This window comes from Balaenoptera borealis (genome assembly GCF_965194805.1).
Source record: "Balaenoptera borealis genome assembly, chromosome: 3".
Classification (NCBI taxonomy): Eukaryota; Metazoa; Chordata; class Mammalia; order Artiodactyla; family Balaenopteridae; genus Balaenoptera; species Balaenoptera borealis.
Window position 1 is genome coordinate 159,278,222 of NC_138866.1, and position 18,011 is coordinate 159,296,232.

At 46.5% G+C, this 18,011-nt stretch overlaps 1 protein-coding gene across 1 annotated transcript in view; it reads right to left on the reverse strand.

Moving 5' to 3' along the window:
• Positions 1-982: 982 nt before the first annotated feature.
• Positions 983-18,011, reverse strand: part of ASB13 (ankyrin repeat and SOCS box containing 13) — a 44,127-nt gene continuing 27,098 nt past the window's right edge. Inside the window, exon 6 of the mRNA XM_082387170.1 lies at positions 983-1,953. Within this exon, the coding sequence (XP_082243296.1) occupies positions 1,937-1,953 (17 nt within the window). The 3' untranslated portion in view covers positions 983-1,936. The remainder of the gene's footprint in view (positions 1,954-18,011) is intronic.

The window sequence follows — 18,011 nt, forward strand, 5'->3', positions numbered from 1 at the left end:
CAGCTGTCCTGGGCAGGCTCGGGGGGCTGAGCGCCAGGGGTTTGGGGGGGCGCCCGGCGTGCACTGCCACCAGCATTCCACAGTGACCGCAGCCCGGGAGAGGCTGAGGACGCGGTCCCAGACTAAACATGAGACGGGAAAGCCTGCCTCTGAAAAATGGCTATTTTTACATCCCTCTTCCCCAAATTCCAAGATGCTGAGATACGATTTAAAACAAAAAGAAACCAGAAAAAAAAAAAAAAAAAAGGATAGGGGGAAAAAAAAGCCACCCGCTAATGAAACTTATTCACTCTTTCAACATTTCTGTGGAGTGCTTTTACCCAGCAGCCCGTTGAAAGAATGCTGATTTTCAGGGGCCCACCCAAACCTACAAAATCCATCACAGGAACAGGCCTGGAACTCTGTATTTTTAACTGGCGCCCAGCTGACTCTTGTGCAGCACGTCTGCTCATCGTGGGGCCTGCTGCCAGCCACTGGGCTGGGCGCTGGAGACACCGGGTGTTCAAATCCCAGGGAATTCACAGCCCCGTGGAGACACTTCCCACAAAAAGCAACCATCTAATATCCCTCATCCCAGTGGGGTCCAGGCAGAGCCAGTGAAAGCTCTTGTTGGAGGATCTGGGGTTGGTTTTGCAGCCCCAGAACCAGGAGTTCCTCTTGGCCTTGGAGGCGGAAGGCAGAAGGTTCTGGTTTCCAGGTGTGGGGTTGCCCCCAGCAGCCTGTGTCCAGCCCCCTTGCTCTGCAGTGGCCCAGCCCCCAGCCCTTTCTCATCAGGAGAAGTCAAAGGTCACCGGGGACACTCCAGACAGGCTGGTGGCCCACTGAAAGGCCTCTTTCTTACAGCAAGCGAGTGCGAACCAGAGAGGGAAAGTGACTTGGCCCAGCTCGCCCAGCCAGGGTAACTGCAGAGCAGAAGCGAAACCGGCCTTGGGGCACACAGCTGTGCTTTGGCCCGGCTGTATTTCCTGCAGAATTAAAATTTGAGAGCAGAAGTGACCTCAGAGATCTTTACAGTCCACCTTGAGTGTTTCAGTAAGGAGCCTGAGGCCAGGGAGGTGACACTCCTGCCCCAGGGCCACACAGCTCAGCAAACCTGGGCCAGAAGGAGGGCGGCCAGGCTGACAGGGCTGAGATCCAGGCGGGCAGGACCAGGCCTGGGTGCCAGGCAGCAGGCCGGACCATCGGTGCCCCCTTGTGGCCAAACACCAGAATGCCAGGCTTTCCCCCATGGCACCTTTCACCCCACAGGTCATCCATCAGCCAGTGAGGCTAAGGTGTCTGTGGGTATGGCGACTCCTCAAGTGGCTGGCCAGAATTTTGGGGTGAACCCTTAGCTCATCCATGAGAGCTGCAGACACGCGGAGGACCCCAAGCTTAAGGGAGGTTCCTGCTGAGGTTAAAAAGCTTAAGTCGGGGATCTCTCCTGGCTCAGGCTTCAGTAGTTACAGAGCCCAGGTGCCACTTCCCCCAGAGCAGCCCCTCGGCAGCCCACCCATTGGCTAAATCCCTGGCCTGCTCGTTATCAGGCTGACTTTTCCAGGCAGGGATGCTGCAGTGCTTGGTCCGTGGTGCTTCTAAGAGTCCGAAATGAAAACATTTCAACTTCAAGTTCTTCCAAAACTGAAGGAGGAAAAAAGTGAATATAATAATGATGAATATATAATAATCCAGCCTGGAATATGTAATAATCCTACAAACACAATCATGAAATATAATTTTTTTGTGTGTGTTTTTTTTTAATGGGGGAGGAGACCATGAACGCAGAAGTCCCTCGGGCCCACGACAGTCACAATGCGGCCTGGAGCTCTTATGAAGGCAAAAAATACATTTCCAGAGAAGGAACAAGATTAGGCCATCCTCGTTTGTTTACACGGAGTGGACTGGCTCATCTGTTCTCTGAGACATGCAGACAATCTTGAATAAATGGTTTAACCTCTCAGAACCTTCTCTCATCTGAAAAACAGAGAAGAAAGGAATATATCCCCAGTACAGCTCCTGTGATATACAGTAGAGGCTCAAGAAATGGGAGCTTAATAAATGTCACAGACTGGTAACTTGTGTCCCCCCAGATTCCTGTATTGACGCCCTAACCCGCACTGTGATGGTACGTGGAGGCGGGGCCTTGGGAGGTGATTAGGGGTAGATGAGGCCATGAGGGTCATGGGATTCGTTTTCTTACGAGAAGGGAGAGACCAGAGTTCCCTCCCTCTGCCCTGTGAGGACACGTGGAGAAGACCGTTTTCTGCAAGCTGGGAAGCAGGCTCTCACCTGGGCCTGGCAGCGCCCAGGACAGTGAGAAACGAATGTGTGTTGTTTCAGCCCCTGGCCTGTGCCGTTGTGTTGCGTTGTGACAGCCCGAGCTGAGACGAATAACCTCCATCGTTATTCTTTGCAGGACTGACTGCCAGGCGGGAGGAAAAGCAGACTCATTTGCTTCGATCCCAAGGAGAGAATGAAGGCCAGTGAGTAAGAGCTTTACCGTCATCTCAGAGCAAAGCCTGAGTTGTGCAAAGAGAGGACAGATGCCGTCTGGAAGTGGCCAGTCCCGCGTGGCCGGGCGGGTGGGTGGTTAGAGCCTCCACTAAGGGTCGGGCCCAGGCCCATGCGCCGCCGTGGGAGGTACGGTGCGGGGGGAAGGAGGACGTCTCCCTCTGCAGGGGAGAGAGGACCAGCCTTAGGGGGAGTCACAGAGAGCCCGGAGGGTCTACTCTGTGTCCCTCTGGGTGGCAGTCCATCGCCGACCCACCAGCATGGCGGGGCTGGTTGCTGAGGTGGAAGTTGCCCTGATTTATCTCTGGTTTTCGCTGACTCTCTGGCTTGAGGACAGGGTGCTGCGGCCTCTTTCACCCTCCAGGCACTGTGGACGGGTCGTGAGGCCGGGCCGATCTGCCGGGACACCCTGATCACTGTTGGTTCACAGGTCAGACACCCTGATCACTATTGGTTCAAAGGTCAGAAACCCCAAAGGGCAGCTGAACTTGTGGCAACTGTGGAGACAAGCTGGTGTGGTCTGCGAGCTTAGGAACCTTCTGCAGGACAGGGCCATCTTGACCATTTCCCGACCGTTCCTCCCTGGCATTCTCTCTTTTCAACCTTCCGTAGTACCAGGGGTTGGCAAACTGTGGCCCATGAGCCAATTCTGGCCCACCACCTATTTTGTAAATACAGTTTTATTGGAACACAGCCATGCAATTCATCTGTGGTTGACTTTGCCCTGTAATGACAAAGTAGAGTAGTTGCAACATACGTTCGAAAAAACTGAAAATGTTTACTATCTGGTTCTGTACAGAAAAAGTTTGTCAACCTCTGCTCTAAACCACAGGCAGTACCTATCTACCCCCAGACTTACTATGTAAAAATAATGAATCCTCCTATGTGTTAGACAAGAGGTCAGCTTTCTGTTATTCACAGCCTAATTGATACAATAATACTTACACTTGAGGTACATAGAGTTTACACAGCTATGGGAGCATAGCATAGCAACTTTGGGGAAATTAAGAAAAAAGCACATCCCAAATTCTCTTCATTAGAAGAAGGAGCATAGTCATCCAACTGGACATAGTCCTACATAACTCCAGGAGGCTCTATTCACACCATAGTCTGGGTGGAGTTGTGAAGTACACAGCCTGGGCAGCTGTACATGGCAGCCCTGTAGCCCTGCCTTCATCCATTCATTCTACCAGTATGTGTGGATTATCTCTGTGCCAGATACTGGGGAAGGTGAATATAACATGGTCCCCAAAACAGCTATACTCCAATAAAAATTAATTTAAAAAAAATGGTCCCAGATCTTTAGAATCTTACAGTACAGAGGAAGTAAACCAAATATTGATATGTTAGGGACAGAACTATATCCCCCTTACCCCCAGTTCATGTTGAATCTATAACTCCCAACGTGACTGCATTTGGAGATGGGGTCTTTAACCAAGCTTTGGGGTAAGTGTCCTTGAGAGGCAAACATAATTCAGCACGTAGCTTAGCTCTGAGCCTGTGGGACAAGGACACGCTGGCCTGCCAGTCTACATTCAGACGTACGGTGAGCCATGGCTGGCACCTTCCCTAAGTTCAGGCGGGTGCACCCGACCCTGAGATTTTCCTTGACTGGTGTGCTGTTTGAGAAGCAGGAACAGACCTGGGAGATGTGAATACAGTTGCCTGGATTTCTTTCTTTCTTTTTAATATTTATTGATTTTTATTTTTGGCTGTGTCAGGTCTTACTTCATTGCAGTGCACAGGCTTCTCTCTAGTTGTGATGTGCAGGCTCCAGAGCACGTGGGCTCTGTAGTTTGCAGCGCGTGGGCTCTCTAGTTGTGGCTCGAGGGCTCAGTAGTTGTGGCACGTGGGCTTAGTTGCCCCCACAGCATGTGGGATCTTAGTTCTCTGACCAGGGATCGAACCCGCATCCCCTGCATTGCAAGGCAGATTCTTAGCCACTGGACCACCAGGGAAGTCCCAGTTGCCCAGATTTCTTCTCTCTGGTCTAAATCAAAAGGCCCTCTTCTATCTGGGGGAGTAAAATGCTGACAGGCCCTGACGGGTCTCTGGGCTCACTTAGGCTGCATACCTGACCTGTTCCAGGTGAAGTGTGTTGGACTTCGAGCTTCCATCTCCCTTTGAATGCTTGATTTCCTGAAAATATACTATTTTGGAAAATAGTGTTTTCTTTCCCTCAGCTCAGATGGGAACTCTTTCTGCTGCCCCTCCTGTCTCCCCGCTCGTTAAGTGTTGGCGTGAGGCCGTGTCAGAGAAAATGTGGCCTCTGCTCTGCCCAGCGGCCAGTCCTCCTACAAGTCTAGTGTCCTGCAGGGCCAGAACTGAGTCAGGTTAGGTTGTCCCAAAGGAGGACAAGAGAGCAAGGACGTGACATCTGGCTCCAAGAGGGACACAGACACGCCTCGGCCCTCATGGCAGAAAGGTCCTTCTCCTCCCTCCTGTATTACGTGCACAGCAGGTGCCCAGGGAGGCTGGTCCAAGCCTTAGATGAGGATGCATCTTCTTGGCCAGCAGAGCTGGGGCAAAGTCTAGAAGGAGGTTGCATTTTGCACACCTTATCCCCAAACCTGCACAGGGTCTTGCTGATGTTTCAGCCTGGTCTTGAGGGAATGCTGCAGGTGGAACCAGGGTCCTAAGCTGAGTGAAGGGGGTGGTCAGCCAGCTCCATCTCTTGATCCCTTTACTGTATGTGTGTGTGTGTGTGTGTGTGTGTGTGTGTGTGTGTGTGTGTGAGAGAGAGAGAGAGAGAGAGAGAGAGAGAGAGAGAGGGAGGGAGGGAGAGAGACTGCCATTTTCCTAGGAACTCAGGCTTAAATTCACGAGACCACCATCCAGACTTAATGCAGTCATTCTGTCAGTCCAGTTGCTTTTATGTCTGAGCTGGCGGGCACAACCTTCCTCACTGTTGTCCCTCACTGCTGCCTCTCCTTACCTCTCCCCCACTCCTCAAAGAAACTTTAACGGGCCTCGCATCTCGTGCCTCCAACCTCTGCATCTGTTTGTCTGTCTCCCAGCTCCTGTTATTCCCTGACTAAAATCCCTCAGAATGTCCCCTCCACCTCCAGAATAAATCTCCCTGCCCTCCTTCCCTTCCACTGTATTTCCTGATGCCACATCACGCATGTCCTAGGCCACAGTAGGTGGCCTTTACTGTGTTCCCTGGTGGTCCCTTTGTGGGCCCCCAACACCCATTTCACCCCAATGATTAGTCTAAGCAAATCTCCATCACTTCATTGCCAGCGATTGGTTCAGGAATGAACATTAGTCCAACTCTGCCCAATGTCTGCTGAGTGGGCGATGGGGCAGGGGTTGGGGAGCTGTGGAAAGATAAGGGATGTCTGCTAGGGAGATTTAGGGAAAGTTTCCCCCATCCTAAAAGAGAACCCCAGAAAAGAGATGATATCACTTAGGTCCTGGAGGGGAGCTAAGATCTTTGCTTTCCCCTCCCAACACCCAACTCAGAACCATGTATTGGACATCTAATACATTTCTACTAAATAAGGCATAGACAGATAAATGATAGAAATAGATAGATGGACAATAGATAGATATATAGGTAGATACATAGACACATAGACGTGATGGATGGATGGATGGATGGATGGCTGGCTGGCTGGCTAGGTGGAAGGAAGGGAGGGAGGGAAAAAGGGAGGGAGGAGGGGGGGAAGGAGGGAACATCAATAACATGGACAGCTGTTATCTCTGGCCTTGTGGGGATGCTGTTGGAGCCAAGTTAAAAGTCCTGGCTAGATAAGGAACCAAGATGGCGGAGTAGAAGGACGTGCTCTCACTCCCTCTTGTGAGAACGCCAGAGTCACGGCTAGCTGCTGGACAGTCATCGACAGGACACTGGAGCTCACCAGAAAGGGTACCTCACATCCAAAGACAAAGGAGAAGCCACAATGAGACGGTAGGAGGGGTGCAGTCACAGTAAAATCAAATCCCATAACTGCTGGGTGGCTGACTCACAGACTGGAGAACACTTACACCACAGAAGTCCACCCACTGGAGTGAAGGTTCTGAGCCCCACGTCAGGCTTCCCAACCTGGGGTTCCAGCAACGGGAGGAGGAATTCCTAGAGAATCAGACTTTGAAGCCTAGTGGGATTTGATTGCAGGACTTTGACAGGACTGGGGGAAACAGAGACTCCACTCTTGGAGGGTACACACAAAGTTGTGTGCGCATCGGGACCCAGGGGAAGGAGCAGTGACCCCAGGGGAGACTGAGCCAGACCTACCTGCTAGTGTTGGAGAGTCTCCTGCAGAGGCGGGAGGTGGCTATGGTTCACCGTGGGAATGAGGACACTGGCGGCGGAGGTTCTGGGAAGTACTCCTTGACGTGAGCCCTCCCGGAGTCTGTCATTGGCCCCACCAAAGAGTCCAGGTAGGCTCCAGTGTTGGGTCGCCTCAGGCCAAACAACCAACAGGGAGGGAACCCAGCCCCACCCATCAGCAGTCAAGGGGATTAAAGTTTTACTGAGCTCCGCCCACCAGAGCAACAGTCAGCTCTACCCATAACCAGTCCCTCCCATCAGGAAACTTACACAAGCCTCTTAGATAGCCTCATCCACCAGAGGGCAGACAGCAGAAGCAAGAAGAACTACAGTCCTGCAGCCTGTGGAACAAAAACTACATTCACAGAAAGATAGACAAGATGAAAAGGCAGAGGGCTATGTACCAGATGAAGGAACAAGATAAAACCCCAGAAAAACAACTAAATGAAGTGGAGATAGGCAACCTTCCAGAAAAAGAATTCAGAATAATGATAGTGAAGATGATCCAGGACCTCGAAAGAAGAATGGAGGCAAAGATCAAGAAGATGCAAGAAATGTTTAACAAAGACCTTAAAGAATTGAAGAACAAACAAACAGAGATGAACAATACAATAACTGAAATGAAAACTACACTAGAAGAAATCAGTAGCAGAATAACTGAGGCAGAAGAACGGATAAGTGACCTGGAAGACAGAATGGTGGAATTCACTGCTGTGGAACAGACTAAAGAAAAAAGAATGAAAAGAAATGAAGACAGCCTAAGAGACCTCTGGGACAACATTAAACACAACAACATTCGCATTATAGAGGTCCCAGAAGGAGAAGAGAGAGAGAAAGGACCCAAGAAAATATTTGAAGAGATTATAGTCGAAAACTTCCCTAACATGGGAAAGGAAATAGCCACCCAAGTCCAGGAAGCACAGCGAGTCCCAGACAGGATAAACCCAAGGAGAAACATGCCAAGACACATAGTAATCAAGTTGGCAAAAATTAAAGACAAAGAAAAATTATTGAAAGCAGCAAGGGAAAAATGACAAATTACATACAAGGGAACTCCCATAAGGTTAACAGCTGATTTCTCAGCAGAAACTCTACAAGCCAGAAGGGAGTAGCATAATATACTTAAAGTGATGAAAGGGAAGAACCTACAACCAAGATTACTCTACCTGGCAAGGATCTCATTCAGATTCGATGGAGAAATTAAAACCAGGGATGCAAGGATTCTTCAGTATACACAAATCAATCAATGTGATACACCCTATTAACAAATTGAAGAATAAAAACCATATGATCATCTCAATAGATGCAGAAAAAGCTTCTGACAAAATTCAACACCCATTTATTATAAAAAGTCTCCAGAAAGTGGGCATAGAGGGAACCTACCTCAACCTAATAAAGGCCATATACGACAAACCCACAGCAAACATCATTCTCAATGGTGAAAAACTGAAAGCATTTCCTCTAAGATCAGGAACAAAACAAGGTTGCCCACTCTCACCACTATTATTCAACATAGTTTTGGAAGTCCTAGCCACGGCAATCAGAGAAGAAAAAGAAATAAAAGTAATACAAGTTGGAAAAGAAGAAGTAAAACTGTCACTGTTTGCAGATGACATGATACTATACATAGAGATCCTAAAAATGCCACCAGAAAACTACTAGAGCTAATCAATGAATTTGGTAAAGTAGCAGGATACAAAATTAATGCACAGAAATCTCTTACATTCCTATAAACTAATGATGAAAGATCTGAAAGAGAAATTAAGGAAACACTCCCATTTGCCATTGCAACAAAAAGAATAAAATACCTAGGAATAAACCTACCTAGGGAGACAGAAGACCTGTATGCAGAAAACTATAAGACACTGATGAAAGAAATTAAAGATGATACCAACAGATGGAGAGATATACCATGTTCTTGGATTGGAAGAATCAATATTGTGAAAATGACTGTACTACCCAAAGCAATCTACAGATTCAATGCAATCCCTATCAAATTACCAATGGCATTTTTTACAGAGCTAGAACAAAAAATCTTAAAATTTGTATGGAGACACAAAAGACCCCGAATAGCCGAAGCAGTCTTGAGGGAAAAAAACAGAGCTGGAGGAATCAGACTCCCTGACTTCAGACTATACTACAAAGCTACAGTCATCAAGACAATATGGTACTGGCACAAAAACAGAAATAGATCAATGGAACAAGATGGAAAGCCCAGAGATAAACCCACACACCTATGGTCAACTAATCTATGACAAAGGAGGCAAGGATATACAATGGAGAAAAGACAGTTTTTTCAATAAGTGGTGCTGGGAAAACTGGACAGCTACATGTAAAAGAATGAAATTAGAACACTCCCTAACACCAAACACAAAAATAGACTCAAAATGGATTAGAGACCTAAATGTAAGAGCAGACACTGTAAAACTTTTAGAGGAAAACATAGGAAGAACACTCTTTGACATAAATCACAGCAAGATCTTTTTTGATCCACCTCCTAGAGTAATGGAAATAAAAACAAAAATAAACAAATGGGACCTAATGAAACTTTAAAGCTTTTGCACAGCAATGGAAACCATAAACAAGATGAAAAGACAACCCTCAGAATGGGAGAAAATATTTGCAAACGAATCATCAGACAAAGGATTAATCTCCAAAATATATAAACAGCTCATGCAGCTCAATATTAAACAAACAACCCAATCCAAAAATGGGCAGAAGACCTAAATAGACATTTCTCCAAAGAAGATATACAGATAGCCAAGAAGCACATGAAAAGCTGCTCAACATCACTAATTATTAGAGAAATGCAAATCAAAACTGCAGTGAGGTATCACCTCACACCAGTTAGAATGGGCATCATCAGAAAATCTACAAACAACAAATGCTGGAGAGGGTGTGGAGAAAAGGGAACCCTCTTGCACTGTTGGTGGGAATGTAAATTGGTGCAGCCACTATGGAGAACAGTTTGGAGGTTCCTTAAAAAACTAAAAATAGAATTACCATATGATCCAGGAATCCCACTACTGGGCATATGCCCAGAGAAAACCATAATTCAAAAAGACACATGCACCCCAATGTTCATTGCAGCTCTATTTACAATAGCCAGGTCATGGAAGCAACCTAAATGCCCCTCAACAGACGAATGGATAAAGAAGGTGTGGTACATATATACAATGGAATATTACTCAGCCATAGAAAGGAACGAAATTGGGTCATTTGTTGAGACGTGGATGGATCTAGAGACTGTCATACAGAGTGAAGTAAGTCAGAAAGAGAAAAACAAATATCTTATATTAACGCCTGTATGTGGAACCTAGAAAAATGGTACAGATGAACCGGTTTGCAGGGCAGAAGTTGAGACACAGATTTAGAGAACAAATGTATGGACACCAAGGGAGGAAAGCCGTGGGGGGTGGGGATGGTGGTGTGATGAATTGGGTGATTTGGATTGACATGTATACACTGATGTGTATAAAATTGATGACTAATAAGAACCTACTGTATAAAAAAGTAAATAAAATAAAATTTAAAAATTTTTTAAAAAACCAAAAAACTAATACTAAACTTTCTTTGGGTCATTTGTATGGAAATATGTTAATATAAATGTTTCAGACATTACATGAAATTCCTAAAAATCTTTTATGTTCTGGTATAATGTTATAAGTCATAATTCTAGTTATTATTTTAAAATGTATATCAGAAATAACTAAATTTCCTTGTCAATTGCATTATTATGAACTTTCATCAAATCTTTAACCACGGTCATTTTTAAGTCTTTTGTCATTTACAGACAGTTCTGGGTGTACTCTGATGCTTTTGCAAAAATGTTCCTATAAAAGGTTTCATCTTCAAGGAATTCATGGAAATGACTGACAAGTACAGCTTTCTGGTAACTGACTATACTGCTGAACTGAATGAATAAGCATTTTCAGAACTCTAATGGAAAACTGATGAATTCATAAAAGTGCTAACAAAAGATCAAGATAAAAAAAATTAATTACATGGGACTGAGTGAACTGATGAGGATGATTATAATTTTTGTGACTTTCTGTTTGAATAAAAAAAATAAAACTGTAACAGAAAAAAAAAAAAAAAGTCCTGGCTGCACTGGGCAAGGGCTGGGTCCCCACTCTGGCTGTAGCTTCCTGAGCACCATGAGAAACACTCCTGACCCCAGGTACCTGTCTTCCTCAGTGTCCCGCCCGGGAACCAGCCCAGGTGGGCGTTCTGATCTCCTAAGGGGATCAGATGTCCCAGTTTGGGCAAAAGGACCTCCTGAGGAAATAAGGTGCAGCTGAGGGTTCAGTCTAGCAAATCCCCAGAAGGGAGAGAAGCATCCCCATCCTGCCATGCACTCGGATGCAGCCACTTCCCAAGTTACATTTTTATTCTGCTGTTTTCAGTGCAGAAAATGGCAGCACGCCCTCTCCTTTACTTTATGAAGCTGCTCAAGGACCAAACTTTACCAGGGGCCTGGATTCACTTGGAAATATAAAAATCACCAGAGGAAATTCAATCCACGGTGGCCTGCCCTCGTTCACTGGTAAGACAGAGATTTATGCAACGTCTCTGGATCACTTCCGGTCATCCATCACTTCCTTCAGCCATCGGAAGGAACATCCTGAGGAAAATAATGATTCACACCAGGGCTGTGATCAGAGCCATCTGTCCGCACCAAGTCCATACAATTACAGTGTTCACTTCCTGAGGTTCAAACGCTTGGCTGCATCTGGAAGTCGACACAAGACGGCAGCAGAGAGAAAGTGCTATTCTTTGTAGCCAGGAGCTGCGAAGTAACGTTCCAAGGACTCCAGCCTCAGAAGCCTGGCTCCCTGCGATTCCTCCAGGAAGCACGGAGCAGGGTCCACGACGGCGAATGGCCTCGGCTGTGCCTGGCATCGCGAGGCTGCATACATCTCCCTAAAGTACTAGACGTCAAGGACATTTCACTAAACGGGGCCTAGAAGCTAAAATCCGAGAGCCTGGTGAAAAGGAAACCGCAGCGGGCAGAGCAGTGGTCCCCAAAGTGTGGGTCTTCCCAACACCCCTCCAGCAGCAGCCGCGTTCCCCTGGAACCTACTAGAAATGCAGATTTTTGGACCTCACCCCAGACCCACTGAATCAGGTTCTCTGGGGGTGGGGCCCAGCAGTCTGTTTTAACAAACCTCCCAGGTGACTCAGATCCATGCAAAAGTTTGGGAACCACTGGAACAGAAGCTGAGGAAAGCCCCGTGACCACCTTCATCTCCTCTCTGGCAGATCAGGGTGTGGGATTAGATATTTTAGGTCCGTTTGACCCCAACCCTGGAAATCCCAGCCTAGCTGCTCTCAGACATTACCCCCTGACGGAAGACAATGCTTAGTAGGTAGCAGACTATGCTACATATTTTAATAAATGCCAATTTTTAAGCCGCATTTTTGCTTGGCAAATGGTGGGTCCTAAGTTTATGTTCAATAGACACCACCATGTTGAATCACGACCATCAGATTTGCAAAATACTCCTTTCTTGTGTTAGTCAAGGTTCTCCCCAGAAACAGGACCGATGGGATATGCATATCCATGCAGACAGAGAGCGGGGGATTTATCACACAGAGCTCACTCGATTATGGAGGCGGAAAGTCCCACCATCCGTCTGCAAGCTGGAGACCCAGGGAGCTGGTGGTGTAGTTCAGTCCAAACCTGGAGGCCTGGGGACTAGAGACACCAATAGTGTAAGTCCCAGTCCAAGGGCAGGAGAAAGCCCACGTCCAGCTCAGCAGTCAGGCAGAGAGTAGATGTCCCCTCCTCCCCGTCTTTGTTCTCTCCAGGCCATCGAAGGATTGGATGGCGCCCGCACATTGATGATAGTCATCTTCTTTACTCGACAGTGGTCTTCTTTACTCAGTCTACTGATTCAAATGCTCATCTCTTGCAAAGAGACCCTCACAGACACCCCAGAATAATGTTTAACCTGCTACCTGGGCATCCCTTGGCCCAGTCAAGCTGACCCATAAAATTAACCATCACATTCTTCATAGAATCCCTTCCTCCCAATCCACCCTGAGGCCTCCCACCCCTGAATGTTACTCCAGGTAGTAACCAAACTCTGCTGGGACAAGTTTTCAACATCTCTTTCACCCCTAAATTGTTTCTTTCTCATCCAATTTTTGCCCAATAACTTAGAAATTGATTTTCCTCTCTCTCATTATTCATTTTATCTCTCACACTCTTCTCCCATTTTGGGCACCAAACTGGACTTTCAGGTGACTCACAGGAGTCCTGGAGGCATACCTGTGACAAAAGGCACCACCTCTGTTTAAAGTCACATCGGTGGGACAACCCACGTTACAAACTTCTAAAACCAAAAGTGCCTTGGGCATCTTGGTAAAGGTTTCCTCCTCCTGCTTTCTCTCAAGTTCAATATAAACCAAATGCCTGTCTTTGAAATTGTGTTTTGTTTAGTCTCGAGTGCATTCGGTCCTGATCCTTCACCATCCAGCCTTTGGACTCCATCATGCTTCCATTTGGGGGTGATGGCCCCTCCCCGAGCAGTGTCCCCACAGCCCTGAGCAGAGCCCTCGAGTTTGCAGTCAGCTGGCTGCCTTGCTTTGGGTTTTATTCCTCTGTGACCAGGGCAGGCCCTAGCAGGATGCTCTAACCATCATAGGCAATCAGTTAAACCGATTACATGTTTCTAAAACACAAAGGAATACGTTGTTGCAGGCTGGCCTGGGAACTTGTCGTATTTGTTTGTGTAAAGCAATGTGTTCAACTAAGAACCAAAGTCCCCCGTCTGGTTCCTTGTGATTAGTTTCCTTGTGATTAGTTTCCTTGTGATTAGAAATGTCATTCGGTTTTATCAGGTCTCCGCGATTGTGCGGCCCTTGTTTTAGAGGCATGTGGAGTTGATCCTGGGGCTGCCTTTCAGGTGTGGCTCCCTGGGTTACAGGTGTGGAGGTTGATGTCCTCCAGCCTTGCAGGTAATATTGCTGTAATCAGTGCCATATATGTCAGAAACAGAGCCCTACTGTCAGCCTGTTCTGAGAGCTTTGGCCAGTCTTCCCTCGTGAGATACCACCAAAGGCAGTTGGTAGAACTGGTAATCCCGACAAGCAGGACCCGGTGCCCCACCCATCTTCCACCAGCTCTCTCTTCCTTTCCCCTCCTCCGTGCCTCCACCTTCCACCCTCTCCCTGTGCTACCCTTATCCCTTTTCAGTTGGTTATTAAGTACAACTGAATCCTATTTTTGCTGTACACTCCTTGCTTTTTTAGAAGAAGCAAGGGACCCCTCTGACTCTCCAGAATAAAAAGGGGGGAAAAAAAGTAATGATTAGATTCTTTGAAGGTAGCTTGTGATGAATTTTTTCCTACAGCTCAATTAATTTCAGTTTTTTTAATCACCTGTTCGTGTTCTGCATGGTATAGATCCCCAGAGGCTCATAGGCAAAATCTCTTGCTCCCTGCGTGGCCCAATCTGGCCCTTTGTAAAAGTCTCCTCCAGGTCTTTGGAAACAGTAAGCATAAGAAGGGATTAGAGTAAACGCTTCACACATGTAAAATTAAACTTCACTCTCTTGTTTCTGTGTTTGGGAGAAAAGTATGAAACAAAAGAGAAACTGCATCAATGAGTCTTTTGCATCTTCACACTCACTCTGGAAAAGTCCTGCCAATAATTCAAGTCCTTATAAAGCTTTGTAAACTATACAGCACCATGGATATAAAAATGAATGCAATTGTATTTATTAACCCCAGACTTGAGAAACAGAAGCAAGGTCATCTCTCTCTTTCCCTCCTAAGAGTAGAGTTGGAGCTTCCTTCCTGTTTGGGGCTCATGACCCTCACCTGCCCTGTTTCCAGATGCAGTTCCTGTGTCTGCTCCCTGAGAAGTGATCTCAGATCCTTCAGGGCCAGGATTTGTGTTTATGTTTGTTTGGGGTGTTGGTTTGGGGTTTTGGTGGGTTTTTTTGGTATCCTCAGTGCCCAGCAGAGAACTGAAAATAGAATAACTGGTTAAAACAAGAAGGAAAAAAGGATAGATGTATGGATATGGGAAGGAAGGATGGATGAATGGATGGAAAGTTGGATGGAAGGGAGGGAGGGAGGGGAAAGTGGACCAAGGGCTGAGAGAATGTTCTGCTTCTCATCTCGTCCAGTGCTCTGCCTCTACCACAGTAGAATGAGCCTCGGGATTTGGTGAAGAACGAGAAGCAGTGGGAGTGTTCTCTGTGGATCATGCAGAAAGCAGAGAGCTAAGTTACTTACACACCCAGCTCAGAGTTCAGTTGCCAGTTCTCATCTCTGAGGTCTGTGGTTCCTGAGAACTACACACCTGGAGACGAGCTGTTGGGAAGTCAAATTCTATATGGGGAAGAAACTATGTTTGTGAGAGAGAGACTTGTCACGAATCTCTCCTCCCTTTATTTGTGGTTTTGAGACATTAGGCTTTTAGGAGGCACCCTGTTTAGATGGGGCCAACTTAAGACATATTTGCATTCAAACTGCCAGAGATCACAAGACTTCGACTCCAACATAACATGGGCTTAGCTGTCGATGCCATATGGTACCCACACTGAGGAAAGAGGAAGCAAAGTCTCCGGGATCTGGAAGTCTTTTCCAGGCCATTACAGGGAGAACAGTCAATGCTGCAGGGCTGCCAAGGGTGGGAAAGCAGTCAGCCTGCTAGCGCTCCCGTGGGACAGCATAACTGTTCACAGCGTGAGCTGGTGAGCTTTGTGCCGGGAGCCAGGTTTAGGCTCATTTTCCCAAATAAAGGAACTCAAATGCTTAAACGTGAAGGGTGTTACCCCCGGAAAGAAAGCAGCCCAGGAGAGGAAATGGGCTTGCAAAGGCATCCTTTGTGTCTGCAAGAACTTGTTAAAAGATAAACTGAGGAATATTAAAAATTGTAAGAGTTTATTTGCGGAAACTGAGTCAAATCTAGCAGCATCCGTCTAGCTGTACAAAATGAGAGACTTTGACAGGCCAGGGGGAGCCAGATTAAGGAAGTTACTTTAGGCAAAAAAAGCGGGTTGGTTACTGCAAGGTCACTTTTCTTTAGGGAGTGCAGGGGTCTATCAGGCAGATTGTGTAACTAGTGCTGATCAGGTGGTTCCTGATTGACTCCTCTGAGTTCAGTTCTGGGAGAGTAGAAACTGTAATTATGTCTCGGTTTGGTGATGTGGGGCTTAGCATAAGTGGCTTTATTGGGGTCTGTTGTCTTGCTTTTAACAAATGCCAAAGCTCATCTAGGAGTATCGATGGGTCACCCCATGTAGCATCTCTGTGCAGGCGTCAGTGAAGGGCAGGAGGGAGGGAGGAGACTTCACCTCCTTTTCAGGAGACGAGGACACAGAAGCAGCCGGGAGACCCACTCTTTCCTGCCCCTCCCCTCGTTGCCACCTGCAGAGGTTGGGCAGTGCCCAGGAACCTGAGGCCAGTCTTCCTGCTGTGAAATGGTTCCTCCGGTTATAGGAACACACTTTGATCTCTCCAAAGGCTGGGATTTGGAAGCTGGGGACTTTGGAAGGTTCACAGTCATCCAGGGAGTAAGTCACACCAAAGCAGGAGAGGCCAAGCAATGGAAGGGATCTTACCCGACGTTTTCCTTCCGATGAGATGCAGGCCAGCCCTGGGAGCCACACAGCGCACAGCACGCTCAGGGCCTTTAAAGCCTAGTTTATCTAAGGAAGTAGCTGCAGCCTGTTTCCTCATCCATAAACGAGGTGGGTCAAAAAGAAGTGTTAGGGACTTCCCTGGTGGCACAGTGGTTAAGAATCTGCCTGCCAATGCAGAGACACGGGTTTGAGCCCCGATCCGGGAAGATCCCACATGCCGCAGAGCAACTAAGCCTGTGCGCCACAACTACTGAGCCTGTGCTCTAGAGCCCGTGAGCCACAACTACTGTAGCCCGCACACCTAAAGCCCGTGCTCCTCAACAAGAGAAGCCACCGCAATGAGAAGCCCGTGCACCACAACAAAGAGTAGCCCCCGCTCACTGCAACTAGAGAAAGCCCGCGCACGGCAACGAAGACCCAACACAGCCAAAAATAAATAAATTAATTAATTTTTAAAAAATGTGTCAGCACATATTGTGGAATGAATACAAGATCTTAGAACCCAAAACACGACCTCATTGCCAATAGGAAGCTGAGAGGGATTCTTAAACAGAATCCACTTAGTAACAGTCACACAGATCTCTCTCTTTTTTTAAGACAATTCTACCCTTTGTCCCTTCTCTGCATTAAATTTTTGTTATGAATAAAAATGCTGAAACACATGGAGAATAACACCTGTGTGTTATTACATGTATGTTAACCCATGTGTTATTACATGTATATTAATGCCACATACATATTCACCACCCAACATGAACAAATAGCAGCATTGTCATATTTGCTTCATGTCTTTTTCTTTTTAAACAAATGAAACCTCACAGAGTTGAAGTTCCCTTTGTTCCCATCCCCAAGTCACATGTCCCTTCCTCAGAGGTAACCACCGTGTGACAGTGGCGTGTGGGTTCCATGATGTGTGTTCACTACACACGGGTATTCTTAGATAGACTGTTTTGTATTTCGGTTTATACAAATGGATTCATACTACATGTAAATAAGGTTGGCAACAGTTTTTCGTTTGCCATTATAATTTTTAGATCCATTAGTGGTAAGACATGTAACTCTAATTCATCTTAACTGTCACGGAGTGTAAGCATTATGCGAATATATGAATATCTTCTACAACTTCTCCCCTACTGATGGGGTCTTTCACTATGACAAACATTGCGGCACTAAACATCCCCACTCGTCTCCTTTTGATACATCTGAGCATTTCTTTAAGGTACATTCGCAAAAGTAGAAATACCAGGGGGAATTGGATGAAAGCGGTCAAAAGGTACAAACTTCCAGTTACAAGATAAATAAGTACTAGGGATGTAACGTACAACGTGATAGAGATAATTAACTGCTGTACATTGTATGAAAGTCGTTGAGAGTAAATCCTGAGTTCTCATCACAAGGAAGAATATTTTTTCTCTATTTCTTTAATGTAACTGTATGAGATGATGGATATTCACTAAATCTAAGGTGGCCATCATTTCATGATGTACACCTTAAACTTATACAGTGCTGTATGTCAACTATATCTCAACAAAACTGGAAGGGAAAAAAAAAACCCCAACAAGTAGAAATGCTGTGCACATGTGGTATAAGCACTTTGAACCAGTACCATTTAACAGCTCTCCAAAACACACGTACCAATTTATATC